This window comes from Microtus pennsylvanicus, chromosome 8 (genome assembly GCF_037038515.1).
Source record: "Microtus pennsylvanicus isolate mMicPen1 chromosome 8, mMicPen1.hap1, whole genome shotgun sequence".
In the NCBI taxonomy this organism is placed as follows: domain Eukaryota; kingdom Metazoa; phylum Chordata; class Mammalia; order Rodentia; family Cricetidae; genus Microtus; species Microtus pennsylvanicus.
Window position 1 is genome coordinate 68383441 of NC_134586.1, and position 19460 is coordinate 68402900.

General features: G+C 41.7%; 1 protein-coding gene across 4 annotated transcripts in view; it reads left to right on the top strand.

Annotated features, from left to right (window-relative positions):
- Positions 1 to 19460, top strand: part of Ctnna2 (catenin alpha 2) — a 1099183-nt gene that overhangs the window by 310969 nt on the left and 768754 nt on the right. For all 4 annotated transcript variants that reach the window (XM_075983800.1, XM_075983801.1, XM_075983798.1 and 1 more), the window contains exon 4: positions 12184 to 12350. In XM_075983800.1, the coding sequence (XP_075839915.1) occupies positions 12184 to 12350 (167 nt within the window). The remainder of the gene's footprint in view (positions 1 to 12183; positions 12351 to 19460) is intronic.

Consider the following 19460-nt stretch of genomic DNA (forward strand, 5'->3'; position numbering starts at 1 on the left):
GGCAGAGAACAATATTAGAGCATGCACGGTGCTGACCTCTAGCTTCTACATGCCCCCCCCCACATTTAAAAAAAACACATGCACCACTGATACATACACACTCACCTACTCACAAAGATACTCACTCACACACATATGTATGTATATACAAGGAAAAATTGTGCAACTTATTTAATGATCTGCTGAATTCCATTTTTCTCTAAAGATTAGCACATCACTGTTTAACATCTCCAAGTTTATGGTCTTCTATTGCACTCCAGCCCAAGACGATAATCACCTTTTTATGGAACGTGGCGATGGCTGTATTTAACAGGTCTTTGCAAAAGCCTCGTTTGGGAAGTGTGCCACATTGCAGCTTGATAGTCTCACTGGCTACTACAATATAAAAGTAGCTTTCACCCTCTCCTCTGAACCCTGGAGAAGGCTATAGTTGAAATAATTAAAATCCATATGCTTAATGATCTGTGCTTTCTGCAAGGTGGTGCATTACCATTTGTAACGATGTTTAATAGCTCATAAAACTCAATGCACTCAATCATCAGTTACTGACGTTTGTTGTGGTTTTGCATACTGAATGCATCTCCAGAGAGGGAGATAGTCTTGAACCATGATCAGCCTTTGTTAAAGAGGGCTGGATTGACCAAATGTGGACCAGAATGTTGGAGCCCCTCAAGCCAGGCTGGGAAAAGGACTTGCAGCTGAATAGGCATTTTCTTAGTGGAACTATTGTTATTGGTTGCTGATGTATTGTGCATTGTGGGTTTCACAGCCTGTAGGACAGTGACCAGAGCTTTCCATAGGATTTCTGGCCCCCACCAACCACCAGACATGCTTCAGGTGACTCTCCATTGCACATTCTCAGTCTTTGGACTAAAGCTGAAATTGTGGAGGTCTCATTAGGACCAGGATTTTTCAGTTTTACGGTCACATCAAGACGTTGATGGCAACATATCTCTGAGATTTTCTGCTTAATTTCTTGCATTCTCAGAGGGCTACTTGCAAAAAACAAACAAACAAACAAAACCAACAAAGATCTCAGAGCTTGCCTAGTACCCTTTTTATAAAGACATAGAGACAGGCTGCTTTCTTACTCTACAAAATTGATATAGTCTTTATTACAGTTTGGGTTAATGGTGGTGGTGGTGGTGGTGGTGTGTGTGTGTGTATGTGTCCGTGCGTGCACATGCACGTGTGTGTAGTGCATGTTTGTGTGTGTGCATGTTATTTGTAACCTATAAAGGAACAAGAAGGATGTTCAATACTTTCTATTACTTTCCAGCACTTTTCCTTGAGATGGGTCCATCACTGACCTGGGAGCTAGGAAGGTAGCCAGCAATCTCCAGCGATTCTCCCATCTCCACCACCACCCACCCACATACACACATACTGGTGGTGGCAGGTACAAGCATGACCACACTCAGCTACCGACATGGTTTCTGGTATCTGAATTCTGCTATTTCCCACCAAATCATCTCCCCAGCCCCTCTCTGATTTTGAAGTTTAACCAAGAAGGCTTTCTTATGAAGACTGTGGGTTGCAGGATGTGACCTGTGCCTATGCCTCATTAGGTGTTCAGTGTTTGAAATGATCATTGAGGAAGCTCATTTTAATGTAGATTTTGCCTTAGAAAATACTGTCTTTCACCAGTGCCGGTCCTCAGAGGGAAATCTGATTGTGAATTGCTGACCTTTTCCATAATCATGGGCTTGAGTCATAGTCACCCTGGAGTGAAATGCATATCTTGCTTTTCATATTCTTTGCTGTTTCAAAAAAAATGTTTTAAGATTTCTCTTCTTTTGTAGCAACTTCCTATGTGGGCAAAACAAACAAGGAATGAGCCACTGCTTTCCCTAGCACCTGCCTTTCTCAAATATTACAGTCTCATGGCACTTCCTGAGCTTATGTGCTGACTTAAAAATAAATAAAAAATAACAGGGGGAAATCAAATTATACTATTATGAAGTTCAATAAATTTGAAACATCATTAAACTTTTCCTCTTGCTTCAGTATAACTTCATGACATTCAGAGGGGACGTCGGCAAGTTTTCCTTTCCTCTTCCCAACGTTTGCTGAATAAATGTGTAACTTGCTTGCTTTGATTTGAATTCACTAATGATAACTCAGAGTAACCAATGAAGCATCAGTGACACATTAAATAAAAATAAAATTAAAAACACTTCACCTCGGAGCAATTTAACAAAGAGAATGTCCAGATTTGAATCTTTTACTTCTCTCTCCTTGTGTCTTTTCTTTCCCTGTCTCTCTTTTGTTTGAGACTGAATCTGTGCCTTCCCAGATGCTGTTTTGTGAATCTGTCTGTCCCTGTGTCTGTGTGTCTGTGTCCTCCACAAAGGAATTTTTTCCTCTCTCTGTTTTTTTTTGACAACCTAGAAAGTATCACATGTGAAGAAATGGGGGAACCTCTTGGAAATCTTTATCAGGGTTCACAAGGAAAGCATCTTTCCTGATTGCATCTACCCCCAACCAACCTGGATAAGAAACAGTACAGCAAGCACCACTGGAAACAAATGTCTAAACTCATATCCATGTAACTTCCAGAACTTGTGCTGTTTATTCTATAGAGTTAGTTTCTACGTATTTGTTGTTTCCTCGTACTCTATCATAACATTTAAGCACACATGCCTCAGTCTGGTTTGGAGGTATGGAAGAGGACTTAATTTAAGATTACAGTTATGCATTCGCTGAGACTGTGAAAACTGATTACATGGGAAATCCTTGAGAAGTAAGATGAATTGCTAAGCTGTTCTCTTTAAATCAGGTTACACATGCAGACTTAGTACACAGTAAAAGAGCAGTCTTCCATAACTTCAAGGTGTGTTATTAACTCTGGATGTGAGGTCTAGCAAATGCTCTAGTCTCTTGGAGTGGAAGAGATATTTTTTCATAACAAGGTATTACCACACCATCTAAGACGCCTTACCTGTCAGGGGCAGAAAAATTAATGTGTGGCAATCATGGTTTTTACACTGGCCAACTTCCAGGCCAGGGCAAGGCAGAGGCAGTCCAAAACAAGCCCTACTCTGACAAAAGGAAGTGGCATACCTGGGATAATTCTTAAAAATGATCCTGTTTATGTCCTTCCTCCCTACTGCTTTCATCTCCTATTCCTCCCATTCTCCATTCTGTTCCTGTCCCTTCTCTTTTTCTACTATTTCTTCTCTTTCTTCTTCCTTTCTTCTTTTCAGCTTTCCTACACTCAACAAATAAGCAGGTAGATAGGTCTTCAACTTCTAATCTCAGGCCACTCAGAACTACGCCAACAGATACTTGTAATGGAGCAAGCAGCTATTAAGGGTTATTTCTAAGCATTGTTTCTAGAGCTAGCTGTCTCTCAATACTCTGCCACTTACCATGTGGTTGACCCTGGTCAAGTAAGCTTCTCTTTATCTCTTCACTTGTTCTGGGATAAATGATGGCATGAGAGTACTTACCCCATCAGACTCTCTCTAGCAGTCATGCCTTGGTACAGTTAAGTTTTTCTGAATAGGACTTGGAACATCTTGACCCCTTAAAAAGACAAAGAGGGAGGACCACTTATAACCATGTTTTAATACTGAGACTAATGAAAAGGATCCTAAGACTGAAAGCGTCATCAAGTCCATATACACAGAAACTAACGGGATCTGTAAAGCAGAAGAATCGTGGGTCTCCTGGCAGCATCAGCCCCCTCCTCATGAATACCTTCTCACAGTGATACCCTTGCCTTTACTTAACTCAGAGGTCCTCAGCTAAATCGATGACTGCTCAATGGATCTTTCCAAATCCTCAAGCAACTCAGGATATTTCCTGAGAAATGAGAACTGACAGCTCCGACCACCAAACAGGATGAAGGGCAGGTATCAGGTGTTAAGGTCCCACTAGGGAAACATCACAAGTTCTGTATTTTCCTCCACCTTGGCCATTTACTCATTTCAGATTGCTTTATCACAACTGACGGTATGTTCACGCATATTTCCTTCTATGCTTCGAAAATGAGCCAGTTGGAGTAGGGTTGGGTCTTTGAGTGCTACAGCACCGTCAAACATTCAGAAGTCCCACTCTCCATTACTGTCTACTCAATTAATGTTTTAAACTGCTTAAAAATACATTATATGTGTTCATAAATATTAAGTAAATTAAGAAAGAAAATAACAGTCCAATAAAATATTTATTGTTTCATGTCAGGGTATATGTTTAAATGATGCTAGAATTTTAAAAAGTAGTAGCAAAAGATGCTCACCCTGGTATTTAGGCTGCCATGGAGGCATTGGTCTGTGTATGCACAGTTGGGCATAATCATAAAGTAATGTGCATGAGGAATATGAATGATGAGCCATGGTGATAATGCACAGAATTTTAGAAAACAGTTTTATGAATAGGAAGTTTCTATGGCAATATGTTGTTCAAGTAGCTGAAATGGCCAAAGCTTAAAGAAATGGCTAGTGAAGTACTTACCTCTGTATCTTATTTTATTCTGCAAAAATGATATTGTTTGTCATTGTCACATGGCTAAACAGTACCCATTTTTCAATAGCCTTAGAGATTTGTACCTTAAGAAGAATATGTGCAAAACTTGACTCATAGCTTGTTATGAAAAGGGGAAAAATAACTCCCTGGAGGGCTGGCTGCACTACCTGCATCCCTAGAGCCTGGAAAGGAGAAAGAAGGATTTGGTGTTCACAAATGATCTGCTCACGGATGACATCCTACATCAGCCAGGGATGCAGGAAACCCTTTCTCAATAAACAATGACACAGAGAAGGGAGAGACAGAGAAACAGAGACAGAGCTAAAATGATGGAAGATGGAGACTTTTGTGACTTTTTCCTCACCTGATTTATAAATTCCATGTTGGGAAAGGGGGAAAAAGTTTAGTAACTGTCAGTATTTTGTGTAAGTAGACAAAAGGGTCATGATATGATCAAACAATTTATTGTTGAAAAAATGCAGATGCAAAGAAATTTCCAGAAGGCAGGTCATCAAATGTCCTTAAGTTAGAACTATGAATGTTATTTTTGGTTCCTTTTAATTGTTCGTGGTTTTCCCTCATCATATAGACGCCTGGTTACTTAGAAATGAAAATAGCGTCACTGCCTATCCCCACATCAGGCAAAGGAAGGTCGCTGGAACGTCGTGCTCCTCTTGGCTTCTTGGACCATTGTTTGCTGGTGTTCTGGTTGCTTTGCAGTGCTCACTCTGCAGCTTGCGTTTTTCTTCATTTTCACAGTTTAGATTTAGGAAGTAAAACCCTTAGGTGCCCCTGCTAAGAGGAAGCAAAGGAGCTGTGAGCTAAGCCTTCAGGGTGGCAGGCTGGCAACCATCTGTGTTGTCTCTCCCATCGCCTTGTACTTTCTCAGTCTCACCTCACCGATTTCCAGTAGTTCAGAGATCAGATACCTAGAATGTGTTTGTCTTATATGCAGACCACTCTCCAAAGGATGAGCCATGTTCTTGGGTCGTTTTGGATTGTGATTGACTTCCAACCCATTATCAGCATAGTCACTATGGTTCATTGCTACACATATTAGTTCATATTACATCAAGATTATGCTTGGCTGTGCGTACAAAGTCTGATGCCTCCATGGTAGTCTGAGTACCTAGGCAAGCAATGAAGGCTAGAAACTGCATGAATAAATAATAGTAATCATACTACCAATATTGGTTACCTTTATATTGCTGTGAGAGAAAAAAAAAAGGCCTGCCAGCAGCAACCTAAAAGAAAGAAATTTATTTAGCCTGAGGTTCCTGAGGTTCCAAAGTTATATAGTCCATGGTGGCAGGGAAGACATGGCAGAGGGTGATGAAGGCAAGGACTCGGGAGCAGGAAGCTCTGTCGCCACATTGCAGCTGCAGTCCGGAGACAGTTTGAGCAGGAAGTGAGGGCAGGCTGTAAAGCCTCAAGCCTGACCCTTGTGACCCACTCCATCCATGGAGTTTGTACCTTCTTGAGGTCCCATAGCCCTCCCAAATAGGACCTTCAGCTGGGCACCAGCTATTTAAGCACATGTTTAAGCCCGTGGCAGACATGTCTCATTTGAACCACAGTAGCCCCTATTATAGGTAAGTGCTTATTTGGAGACTTGAGTACATCATCTTTAGTAGCTCCATTCTGTGAGAGCATTAGCACTATTTCACTCTCATCTTAAGGTTGAGGGATGTAAACATCATAGTCTCATGAGCACTCAACTCATATATTTAGCAACATCTAGAGTGAGAGCCTGGGTCTTGCTGATTTTAAAATCCTATTCTCTCATTTCAACTCTCTTTTTGTTTATAAATTATTATATAGGCTATTAAGTAGATTCTCAAACAGAATATTTTGTTTGATTCTCCTCCCACCTCATTCCCTTCCTTCCTGGCTCTCTCCTGTATTTCCTCTTCCTTCCTGGCATCTTTTCTGTTTTTGTGTCACAGGTGTCCTCAGAGCTGCAAAGTCAAGTATTAATAGAGGTGATTCAAACTCAGAAAGACAAAAGCTTGATGGTTTTCTCGCATATGCAGTTCCCATTTTGCAATTTACATACAAATGCACAGGGCTGTAAATACAGGGGAGGGCTTTTCACCTTTAATCCATGAGTTAAAGTATGTGGAGTGTTTAAAATCAATGTTCCTGTGAGAGAACTGCACACGACTGGTTGATTCCAAGCCATCACTCACGCGACTTTTCTTCCCAGCAGGTGATGGGGGCTTAAGGAAATCAGAGACTTCATAGGGCAGCAGAGCCCCAGTTAGATTTATAATCAAGTAACGGAGATTGAATATTTACACACACACACACACACACACACACACACACACAGAGAGAGAGAGAGAGAGAGAGAGAGAGAGAGAGAGAGAGAGAGAGTAGATCTCTTCCTCTATCTAGGGCCCGTCTACTTCCCTACACACTCTGTCATTTCCCAGTTGATTATTTCAGTCCTATGGAAAAGCAGTTTCCTGAGAAAATAGCTAATTTTATCATGATAAACTTGCCTATCATATTGTAATATAGATTTCTGTTTTGAGCCAGTAATCCTAAAGCTGCAGGGATATAAGGCACATTAGTGTTATCACGGATTTCACATTAGCTTTTCTTCGGAATCTTTAACAACGTGTGAGCTCATTTGTATCTGCTCAGAATGGGCTCTTAGTTTCTTATTTAAAGCTAATAGAATTACCTGCTATTTATCTCAGAGAACTCTTAGAACCTAGCCTGAGATTTACATTTACAAACACATTTTCTCAGGGGAGAGTGTGCTCGCTCTCTCTCTCTCTCTCTCTCTCTCTCTCTCTCTCTCTCTCTTTCTCACCAGCTTCCCTTCCTTTCTCCTTTCCATCCTTCCTTACTCCATCCTACCCTCCCTCTCTCCCTCCTTCCGTCTCTTTCTCCTTTTCTTCTTTCTCAGTCTGCTTCTATTTTGCTTCTGTCTGTTTTCACCACTCCTTCTCTATCTGTATATGTCTCTTTTTATTCCTCTTTTCTTTTCTCTTTCTTTTCTACTGAGTATCTATCAGACAACTCACTGCCTGTAACAGTGAATGAGACTGGGCTTTAGAAGGGCATCATTGGGTAGTTTCCTGGTTCTTGTGTCCCTACAGAAAGACTGGAACAGAGATCCACAGTTAATGCTGAATCAGGGGAAATCTATTAAAATGAAACTCCATCTTCCAAGGGGGAGCAGGCCAGAGCAGGGATACTTGAACATCTTCAGGCTGGGATGTGCTGAGTTAGGGCTTTTATGTGACTTTACATTAGCTTACTTAGATCACTCTTTTTTTTTCATTTTTTTTTATTGAGAAAAGGAAAAAAACAAGTTTCTGCCTCCTCCCAGACTCCAATTTCCTTCCCCCTCCTCCCACCCTTCTCCCCCTCCTCCCACCCTCCTCCCCCTCCCCCCACTCCTCTCTCCCTCCCCCTCCAGTCCAAAGAACAGTCGGGGTTCCCTGCCCTGTGGAAAGTCCAAGGTCCTCCCCCCTCCGTCCATATTTAGGAAGGTGAACATCCAAACTGGCTAGGCTCCCACAAAGCCAGCACATTAAGTAGGATCAAAACCCTGTGCCATTGTCCTTGGCTTCTCATCAGCCCTCATTGTTCGCCATGTTCAGAGAGTCTGGTTGTATCCCATGCTTTTTCAGTCACAGTCCAGCTGGCCTTGGTGAGCCCCCAATAGATCAGCTCCACTGTCTCAGTGGGTGGGTGCACCCCTCATGGTCCCTACTTCTTTGCTCATGTTCTCCCTCCTTCTGCTCCTCATTGGGACCTTGGGAGCTCAGTCCAGTGCTCCAGTGTGGGTCTCTGTCTCTATCTCCATCCATCACTTATAGCATAGATCTTCTCACTCATACTCTTGTCATTTACATTAAGTTTTACATAGATCCTCGTGGGTTAAATGCCCCATTAGTACCCTATTAATTTTTACTTATTTAGTTTGTTGGGGGTCAGTGCATGTTCGTGTGCCACAGCCAACATGAGGAGATCAGAGAACAACTTTAGGAATTGGTTTCTTCTACCATGTGTGATCAAACTCAGCTCATCAGGTTTCATAACAAACACCTATACTCATTCAGCCAACTTGACATCAAAAGTGTTTATTTAGCAGAGCTGGAAATCAAGGCCAGGACATTGTGCATGGTAGACAAAGAATTGTCGGCTAAGCTATGGCCTCAGCCCACTGTCTTAAATCCCCTTCTATGTGTGTACATTTGTTTAGTATTATAATGCATCAGAGGTTGCTCTCAGACACTCTGGAATGCCGCTCTATGTTTCAGCTAGCCTTTGTGGGGAAACGGAAAAAGTCCCAGCTTTAATCTTGATGATTTTTGTTTGTTTGTTTTTGATGTTGTTTTATGTGTTAATTCTGAATCCTACCCATGAGGCTTTCCAGAACTTTCTGTCCACCCTGACCTCCTGCTTTACCAGTAGTGGCTGTGTGTGCCCCAGATTGATTGACTACAACTCTGTCCTGATACCTTTGTCACCCTTTGACTTTGATACACTCTTGGTCACCTTATGACCGACTTGTGTAAAGTGGTTTTACAAAGTGTTACCCTGATCCACTGTTTGAGTACCTGAACTGGAAAATCCAATTGGTTAGGCACAGTTTGTTTAAGTATACTCCCCCTGCATGTACTGGTGGGGGGAGGAGTTGGGGGGGGTTAGACTAAATTGTCATTTTGATGTCATCTGTTCTGTGACTAACCCTATCCTAGTGGTCACTCCTTACACAATGTAGAGCTCACCCCAGTTTAACCAGTAGAAATTGGAATCATTCAAGTAACTCCCTAGCACTCTCTCTCCCTCAATCTCTCTCCCTCTCTCTCTCTCTCTCTCTCTCTCTCTCTCTCTCTCTCTCTCTCTCTCTCTCTCTCTCTCTCTCTTTGTGTATGTGTATGATAATTCTTACTTTGTTGTGAAAAATAAAGTCTATTCCCAGTAAGTAACTTCTAATTGGTAGCTTTGAAAAAGGTATTCTGCTTTCTCTGTGGTGATCCTCTTTTGATTTGTATTGGTGTATAGTATAATGGTCTTTCCAACAACATTGAAAAATGTATATTGGCTTTCTTTTGTTTGATACATATATATTTTGTAATGATTTATTTTAAGCATGGCTAAAACATTCATCTGTGTATGTCTCTCTCTCTCTCTCTCTCTCTCTCTCTCTCTCTCTGTGTGTGTGTGTGTGTTTGTGTGTGTGTGTGTGTGTGTGTGTGAAGCGTGGGACATATGTACTGAATAAGCATTTAATAGCTGCAGCCTTTATTAGAAATCTATATTAGACTTACAAGGATTGTGTGTCTTAGCAGTCCACCATTGTACTGACACAAAAATGAAATTTTAAGTTTCTCCAAACTTCTTTTTGTTCATCATGGATTGTTTTTATTTTCCACCTATGCATAAAGTCTAAGCAGGCTATTAGGAAATTGTACTTTGTGTAGGTGATATGGAGTCTTTCAAGGACCCAATGATATAGTACAATTTCCTATATGTCCACATTTCCTGTGTGCCCACACTCAACAGAAAATCAGATTGCTATGAAGGGCAAATGAACTACAACTCCAATTAAGAGAATTGCAGGCTATGTTGACCTGCTTATAAAATGATCGGTTTCTTTCCCCTTGTGTATTAGCACAAGTGACAGAATGCACAAACTCAAACTATCATTGGCTTTCTATAAGTTTGTTGGGGGTTTCTTGAGAAAAGAACCATATCACTTCTATTAAATAATTTAATAAACTGTTTCATTACCAGTCAAACAACAGGTTCAATCAACTGCACTTCTCTGGTTTATTGAAGGTTGTCTGTATCTAAATACCTGCTATATAAAGCTCTGTTTATGCTTCCTACCAGCCTTTCTCCTCTACTGGATGGATGTTTTTCCTCAATACAGTATCAGGCTTATCATCCTTAATCATTGCCCTCTGTTTTCCACCTCTTGTGTCCCTCTTTGTATATATGCAACTCCTGCATCTTTATTATTCATGATCAGTTCCCACTTTTTTTTCACAGAATTCACTGGCTCTTATTTCAAAGCCCTCTGACCATACTTCGGCCCCTTCTTTATATTATTCCTTTTCATTCCTGGTCCAAGTCTTCTCCCTGTTCTTACTCTAACTGCAATTGTCCTGTTGCCCCGTTTTTCTTTCCTTGTCACCCCCTGCCTGATTTACTTTATGTCATATGCCTGACATAACTTCCAATAACAAAGATCCACTTGAGTCCCTTTCTCTCTGACAGGGGTACAATCTGAATCTCACAGCCCCTTTCTCGCATGCCCTTCCATGCGGTCACAGTTCCCAACACTCAGCCTCAGCCTCAGCACCAGTTCCATGCAGTGTCCATCACTGTGCCTGAGGGGAGGGCATCACTTGTCACAGCTCATGAGAGAAGGCTGCTCTCCCTCATGCCACTCTTGTACTAAACGAGGAAACCATTAGTTTCTCTCCATCGCCTCCATTTTTCCTCATGCGTCTGACACTTCATTACTGGATTCTGGTACTGTTTAGAAGCCAGCTTCCCCCTGAGAGAGTGAGCTCCTTAGGATGGGACAGATATTTCTAGATGTTGTCTAAATTTTAAAACCCATTTCAAAATGTGGCAGGTGTCTACTATAGACAGGTTTTCTAAATGTTCTCCACAGTAGAGAGGAAGCTTTAAGAGTGAGTTGGAAGCTTGGATCTTGGGTGTCTTTGTGCTTAGGTTTGTTGTTGTTGTTGTTTTGTTACACCAGTTAAAAGATTAGTCTTTTGTGGGTATTTTCTTTCTTTATTTTTCTTTCTTTTTCACTTTTTTTAGATGTTCTTGCTATGCAGGCTTACCTAACCTAGAACTTAATATATTTAAATTAGACTGACTTCTAACTTGTGGTTATCCTCCTGCATCAGTCTCCTGAGAGTAGGTTTTAAGAGTTTATTGTTTTAAGAGTCAGTCCTCCACCAATGGTGTCATGGGTACTGTGTGTATCATCAACTTAACAGAACCTGGAGGCCCATAGGCTGAGTGAACCTCTACCCGACTGGCCTCGGGACGTATCTGTGAGAGATTTTCATAACTGATGATTGTTGTGGGGTGGCCCAGCCTAACTCTGAGTTGTATCATCCCTACACCTATAGATCTAGGCTACAGAAAACAGCTAGCTGACTATGAGCATAAGCCAATAAGCTTGTTCCTTCTCCTTCATGTTTTCTGATTTGGTTCATGCTTGAGTTTCCTGCCTTAACCTTCCTCAATGATGGGCTGTGTCCAGGAAGTATAAGTGAAAGAAATCCCTTCCTTCCCCAAGTTGCTTATAGTCATGGTGTTTATCACAGCAACAGAAAGCAACCTAGAAAGTAATTAACTCGAAACTTGGATGTCAGCCACCTGAACTAGCCATCGACTCGAAGGAAATGGAGAAATGGAAGACTTAAGTTTAAGATAATTTAATCTCAGCTTTCAGATCAAATGTATTAAATGACTTTCTTATTGGTGTTAAAAGCATGGTTTTCCACCATAGTATAAGATAATACCTCCCTTTGCCCACCAGTTCTGTTCATGCAGTGTGGGAAGCTAAACTTAAAAGGCCCTCTCTGACACTGGCATTTCAGAGGTGCCAGCTTTGCAGTGAGGTCAGTATTGGAGGTCAGTATCGGATATCAACAGATGTCTAAGTTCACGATACTCTCAGCATCCTCACTAAACACCTGCCTCTTTGTGTTTGTCTTGCAGGTGAGACGATGCGGATCGCCTCCTCTGAGTTTGCTGATGACCCTTGCTCTTCAGTCAAGCGTGGCACCATGGTGCGGGCAGCACGGGCACTGCTGTCGGCTGTGACACGCTTGCTAATCCTGGCTGATATGGCAGATGTCATGAGACTTTTATCTCATCTGAAAATTGTAAGTATGTAGACCTCGTGAAGACCTCTGGGTGGGGACAGCTGGGAAGGATTAGACATGCTCCACTGCTCAGAGATAGGCTGATTAAACTTGCTGCCTAGTGTAGCATCAAATTTTTCAAATAACTCAATTTTAGCCCACAGGGCTTTCAAAAAGCTAAACTTCATCGAAATCAGCTCCCTACCTCCAAACATAGAACTTGGATTCATTGCTTCGTGGAGTACATGCATAGTGTTCTTGAAAGGAAGGAGCCTTGCATATGCTGATTTATTTGTGCCCATGTTAATATATGTTAATATATATTTGAACCTATTGTAGTCTGACAATAAAACAATGTCCAGTTGATATCTCTTCCCAGAGCCTCCCAGGTCCATGACAACTGTCACAAACCCTGGACTTTTTTTCCCAGACTTTAGATATAAGGTACAAAGCACAGAGTTTCCCTGGGAACCATATGATGTCTGGCTGGGTCCCATTCTTGGAAAATACTGGCTCATCCTGGCCCTGCCTGCTTCTGTTAGGGTCTTCTGTTCTTCAACAGAAAAGAGAACAAGTTGTAATGGGGGAAAGTGGTACAGGAGGTGAGTAATAAGAGCTCATCTTACCTCACGTCTGCCAAATTCGTTTGATTGGAGTGATCAGGACATCAGAACAATCAAGTCCTGTTACCTGTCGAGAGATTTTTGTTAGAATTTACTAGACTAGATCCCAGAATAAGGCCCAAGACTCCCATATTATATGTAGAGACTCTTCAATTTTTTGCAAAATCTAGTTTTCTCTTTGAATCTGTGATTTTAACCTTAAAGCAGAGTGAAACATTTAATGTTTTCCAGTCAGGTTCCTGAGAAGCCAAGGAACACAAAACCACAAAACAGAATGTGCTTGGGTGGGTGGTGTTACTAAATTTTTCTCAAAGAATAGGCCCTCAAAGGCTATGTAAGGCTGTTGCAAACTGCATGAGGTGTACAATTCAAGGAACAGATAGCTTTGAAAAAAAGGGCAGTAATATAATATTAAGATAAACTGTCTGGCCCCTAGATTCAAGCTGACATGGGTAGTGTGTACAGTCAACTTGCTAGCTGTTGGTGCCCAGCATGTATGCTGTCTTCCCAAGAATGGTGATGTTCCTGGAGCATTTGTAAGCTACAGCACTGGCTCCCACTTCTCCAGCCCCTTGTCTGCTATATGTATCTTTTGTAATACTGCAACTTTTTGTACTCAACTGTAATGGAGAAAAGGTTTTATGTTTTTTATGTTACACTCTACTTAGACTTCAAAGCAACATTTTAAGAAAAATGTTGTTCTGCCAGAAGTCTTTCTCAACAGCAGGTCAGTGAGACTGAAGCTAAATAAATTAATGAAACACTCAGTTTTTCACTATAGGCAATGCTACCCCAGCTCTTGGGTCATGATGGCAGGCAGCCCACTTGAGGAACATGCTCTTTATATTTTTAAAATTTGTTCATTTTTTTATGTATTTTTCTTATTGATAAAAGGAGAATAAAGAAAAGAAAGAAAAAAAACAAATTTCCACCTCCTCCCAGCCTCCCATTTCCCTCCCCCTCCTCCCATTCTTCTCCCCCTCCTCCCACCCCTCTCCCCTTCCCCCCACTTTTCTCCCCCTCCCTCTCCAGTCCAAAGAGCAGTCAGGGTTCCCTGCCCTGTGGTAAGTCCTAGGTCCTCCCCCCTCCGTCCATATCTAGGAAGGTGAACATCCAAACTGGCTAGGTTCCCACCAAGCCAGCACATTGCGTTGGATCAAAACCGCGTGCCACTGTCCTTGGCGTCTCATCAGCCTCTTTGTTCGTCATGTTCAGAGAGTCCAGTTTTATCCCATGCTTTTTTTGGTAACAGTCCAGCTGGCCTTGGTGAGCTCCCAGTAGATCAGCTCCACTGTCTCAGTGGGTGGGTGCACCCCTCGTGGTCCCGACTTCTTTGCTCATGTTCTCCCTCCTTCTGCTCCTCCTTGGGACCTTGGGAGCTCTATCCAGTGTTCCAGTGTGGGTCTCTGTCTCTATCTCCATCCATCGCCAGATGAAAGTTCTAGGATGATATGCATGATATTCGTCAGTATTGCTCAAGGATAGGGTCATTTCAGGTTCCCTATCCTCAGCTGCCCAAGGAACTAACTGGGGGCCTCAGCTTGGGCACCTGGGATCCCCTCTAGGGTCAAGTCTCCTGCCCATCCTAAAGTGGGTCCTTTAACTAAGAAATGGGGTTCCGTGCTCCCCTATCCAACCTTCCTTTATCCCGATCCTCCTGTTTCCCCAAGTCCCCCCTCCTTTCCTTCTACCTTTTCTCTCCCCATCTCCCCTTACCCCCATCCCACCCCACCCCCAACATCCCACTTTTCTCCCCGGCAATTTTGTATACTTCCCTTATCCAAGAGGATAACTATATGTTTTTCCTTGGGTTCACCTTCTTACTTAGCTTCTTTAGATTCGCCTATTGTAGACTCCGTGGCCCCTATTTATGGCTAGAAACCAATTATGAGTGAGTACATCCCATGTACGTCTTTTTGGGTCTGGGATACCTCACTCAGGATAGTGTTTTCTATTTCCATCCATTTGCATGCAAAATTTGAGAAGTCATTGTTTTTTACCGCAGCGTAGTACTCTAATGTGTATATATTCCATACTTTCTTCATCCATTCTTCCATTGAAGGGCATTTAGGTTGTTTCCAGGTTCTGGCTATTACAAATAATACTGCTATGAACATAGTTGAACAAATGCTTTTGACATATGATAGAGCATCTCTTGGGTAAATTCCCAAGAGTGGTATTGCTGGGTCGAGGGGTAGGTTGATCCCGAATTTCCTGAGAAACCGAAACACTGACTTCCACAGTGGTTGCACAAGATTGCATTCCCACCAGCAATGGATGAGTGTACCCCTTCCTCCACAGCCTCTCCAGCAAAGGCTATCCTTGGTGTTTTTGACTTTAGCCATTCTGACAGGTGTAAGATGATATCTCAAAGTTGTTTTGATTTGCATTTCCCTGATCGCTAAGGAGGTTGAGCATGACCTTAAGTGTCTTTTGGCCATTTGAACTTCTTCTGTTGAGAATTCTCTGTTCAGTTCAGTGCCCCATTTTTTAATTGGGTTAATTAGCCTTTTAAAGTCTAGTTTCTTGAGTTCTCTATATATTTTGGAGATCAGACCTTTGTCTGTTGTGGGGTTGGTGAAGATCTTCTCCCAGTCAGTAGGTTGCCTTTGTGTCTTAGTGACAGTGTCCTTTGCTTTACAGAAGCTTCTCAGTTTTAGTAGGTCCCATTTATTCAATGTTGCCCTTAATGTCTGTGCTTCTGGGGTTATACCTAAGAAGCGATCACCTGTGCCCATCTGTTGTAGGGTATTTCCCACTTTCTCTTCTATCAGGTTCAGTGTTTTCGGGCTGATATTGAGGTCTTTAATCCATTTGGACTTGAGTTTTGTGCACGGTGATAGATATTGGTCTATTTTCATTCTTCTACAGGTTGACATCCAGTTGTGCCAGCACCATTTGTTGAAGATGCTTTCTTTCTTCCATTGTATACTTTTAGCTCCTTTATCGAAAATGAGGTGTTCATAGGTTTGTGGGATTAAATCCGGGTCTTCTATACGATTCCATTGGTCGACTTCTCTGTTTTTATGCCAGTACCACCCTGTTTTCATTACTGTAGCTCTGTAATAGAGTTTGAAGTCAGGGATGGTAATGCCTCCAGACAATCCTTTATTGTATAGGATTGTTTTGGCTATCCTGGGTTTTTTGTTTTTCCATATAAAGTTGATTATTGTCCTCTCCAGATCTGTGAAGAATTTTGATGGGATCTTGATGGGGATTGCATTGAATCTATAAATTGCCTTTGGTAGAATTGCCATTTTTACTATGTTGATCCTCCCAATCCAAGAGCAAGGGATGTCCATCCATTTTTTGGTATCCTCCTCAATTTCTTTCTTCAATGCCTTAAAGTTCTTATCAAATAGATCTTTCACTTCCTTGGTTAGATTTACCCCAAGATATTTTATGCTGTTTGTGGCTATCGTGAATGGAGAAGCTTCTCTGAAATTTATGTTAAAAGTCTTGGAGAGATTAGGGATACAAGGGTCATACCTAAATATAATAAAAGCTATATACAGCAAACCGACAGCTAACATCAAATTAAACGGAGAGAAACTCAAAGCCATCCCGCTTAACTCAGGAACACGACAAGGCTGTCCACTTTCACCATACCTCTTCAATATAGTGCTGGAAGTTCTAGCAATAGCAATAAGACAACATAATGGGATCAAGGGGATTCGAATTGGAAAGGAAGAAGTTAAACTTTCGTTATTCGCAGATGATATGATAGTGTACATAAGCGACCCCCAAAACTCCACCAAAGAACTTTTACAGCTGATAAACAGCTTTAGTAATGTGGCAGGATACAAGATCAACTCCAAAAAATCAGTCGCCCTCTTATACACAAAGGATATGGAAGCAGAGAGGGAAATAAAATTTGTTCATTTTTTGAGAATTTCATACATGCGTACCGTATTTATATCATTTGTACCCCTCCCTCTATCATCTCCATATCCTCTCTTGACTCACACTTTTTGAATTTATGGCCTTTTCTTCTTCAATTATTATTGTTACATGTGTGTGTGTAGGTAGAACGGTAGACGGACTGACAGACAGGCAGGCAGTCAGTTATCTAACCTACTGTGTTCATCTGGTGTCGTTTATATGCACATGGGTTTATAGTGCTGACTGCTTGGGATTGGGTAACCTATCAAGGTGCTTTTCCTTGGGGAAGACCTGCATCAGCTGCACGTACCCGAATCTCTACATCTAAGGGCAGGATCTTTCGCAATAATCAGATCTCACTGAGGCAACTATATTTTTGAGATTTCAAGGGTACAACTTCCCTCTTAGATGCTAAGTCATTCTTATCTGCTCTACTGGCTCTTATAATCCTCCCTTTCTGGAATAGCCCGTGGATGGCCTGTCTCTTGGTCTTCTTGTTTTCCCTTTGTGGTCCCTGAAACTTAGGTATGGAGACTACACGTGGAGCAACTGGTGCTGCACGACCCACAGTCACGTACTCTCTGCACTCTACCCAGTTACTGATCTCTGCAGTGCTCTCCCATCTGTTGAAAAAGAACTTTCTTTGATTAAGATAAGAGCTAAACTTCTTTGTGGCTATACATTTATATATCTAGAATGCAGTTATAAATTATTCTAGTGTAGAAAAATGTCAGCTAGTGGGTTTTTCCTCTGGGGTCTATGACCGCTCTAGCAATCACCGTTTATGTGCCTATGGGCCTGGGGTTCAGTTGATAGAGTGTTTGCCTAGTGCACACAAAGTTATGGAATTACTCCCTAGCACCTCATAAACCTGCATAAGGCACAACTCTTAGAAGAGGAAATCATGAGGGTCAGAAATCAAGGTCAGCTAAATCTAAAGCTTAGGGCCAGCCTAAGACGCACAAGATCCTAAATAAAAATAAAGTAGAGCTCTAAATAAAAAGATGGTAAGTTAATGCACCCAAGTCATTGAACCCGAGTCTGTGACGCGGTCTACAACTCCAGATCCTGTCTGTGATCAGCTAGCTTGCTCCCTCCGGCCCCCACTCCCAGCCCATGCTGCTCTTTTGACTAGTGCTGTTGACTGATTCTTCTCCAACTGTTTGTAAAGTCAATTGCATTCTGTCCTCCACATAGCAGTGAAGGGAGTTAAAGGAAAGGATTTAGCACAAAATCATGCAAAGGTCAATTCAGCAACGTTAAGCAGACCTGTCAGATTGTCAGTAGTAAAATTAAAAATGATTGTATACTAGATAATGCATTTGTTCTCAGACCGCAGCAAAAGAGGAGGAGGGATGTTGCCATCTTGTGGGTATGTAGAAAACTGCAGTTTCTGGGTCTAGCACAGGGTGAGGGCTGTGTCCAACCTTAGATTCAGATCAGTCCTGGTGTCATTGCATGAACTACAATCTCAAGCTAACCACCTGCAAAAGCTGGCACTTCGGACAAAAATCATTATAAATAAATGTGGTGGGTTTTTTTTCTGAGTAATTTTGCTAGTAAAAAGCATAGCTTCTTGAGATATTGCATATATCTATTTATTTTATAAATTTAAGGTTAAAAACAATAAAAAGCTGCTAACTAATTGCTTCTGGGGGTGAGAAAGCTGGCTTTCATCAGATGCAGACCCTAGTAGATTGCCCATGTTCCAGGGCATGGCTCCAAACCCACACATATACACGGAGCACTAGTTAGACTCAGTGTCTTAAAACCAGAGGCCATGAAGATAGGGGAGGGACATAGTGAGGGATGTCTCGAGGAGGTAGAGGCAGCAGTGAAGAAGAAATATGATAAAGATCTGATAAAATTATTTGAAATATGTGTGAGATTCTCAAAGATTTAGTAAAAATATATTTCAAAACACAAAAGTGTATGTACAAGATCAACTAGCCAAAATCTCAGCCTGGGAGTATGGGGAAGGCATACAGTCCTACAAATCTGCTGAGGAGAGTTTACAGTCAATAGCTTCCAGGGGAAAGCATCATTTTCTGTGATGGACACCACTTTCCAATAGTTTCTCCTACACCCATCCACAGTAAGTGGACTCTGGGTTTTAACAGAGACCACATTAAATGGAAAGAAATAGGATTGAGAGAGATGAGAGAGATGTGAGAGAAGGGCAAGTGTCAGCAGACTTGGTAAAGTATGCCTTTTGCATGTATGGAATTCTCAAACAATACTAAAAGAGAAACCCAGCCAACCAAACAAACAGACCACAACACCAATGTTTGTACATGTGTTAACGCAGCAGGTTAGAAACTATCAGGCTGCATCTTTTTCATTTTTTTTCCAAATTAACAACCCTCTGTAGCATGTAGTGATGTAACCCGGATAAAAGACTGTCAAGTTCAGTATTTCTTGCAGTTTTGTTCTTGATGTGACTTAAGTAACTGGCAAGCAGTCACTTGAAGGAGGAAGGGCATGTTTTGGCTCACAGTTTGAGGGGATACAGTGCTATGATTTATGATCTGCACCATGGAACCAATGTTATGATTTATTATTTATGGTGTGGATGACCCTGGTAATTCGAGCTGGGAGACTTAGGAGGTTAGGAGACAAACAGATA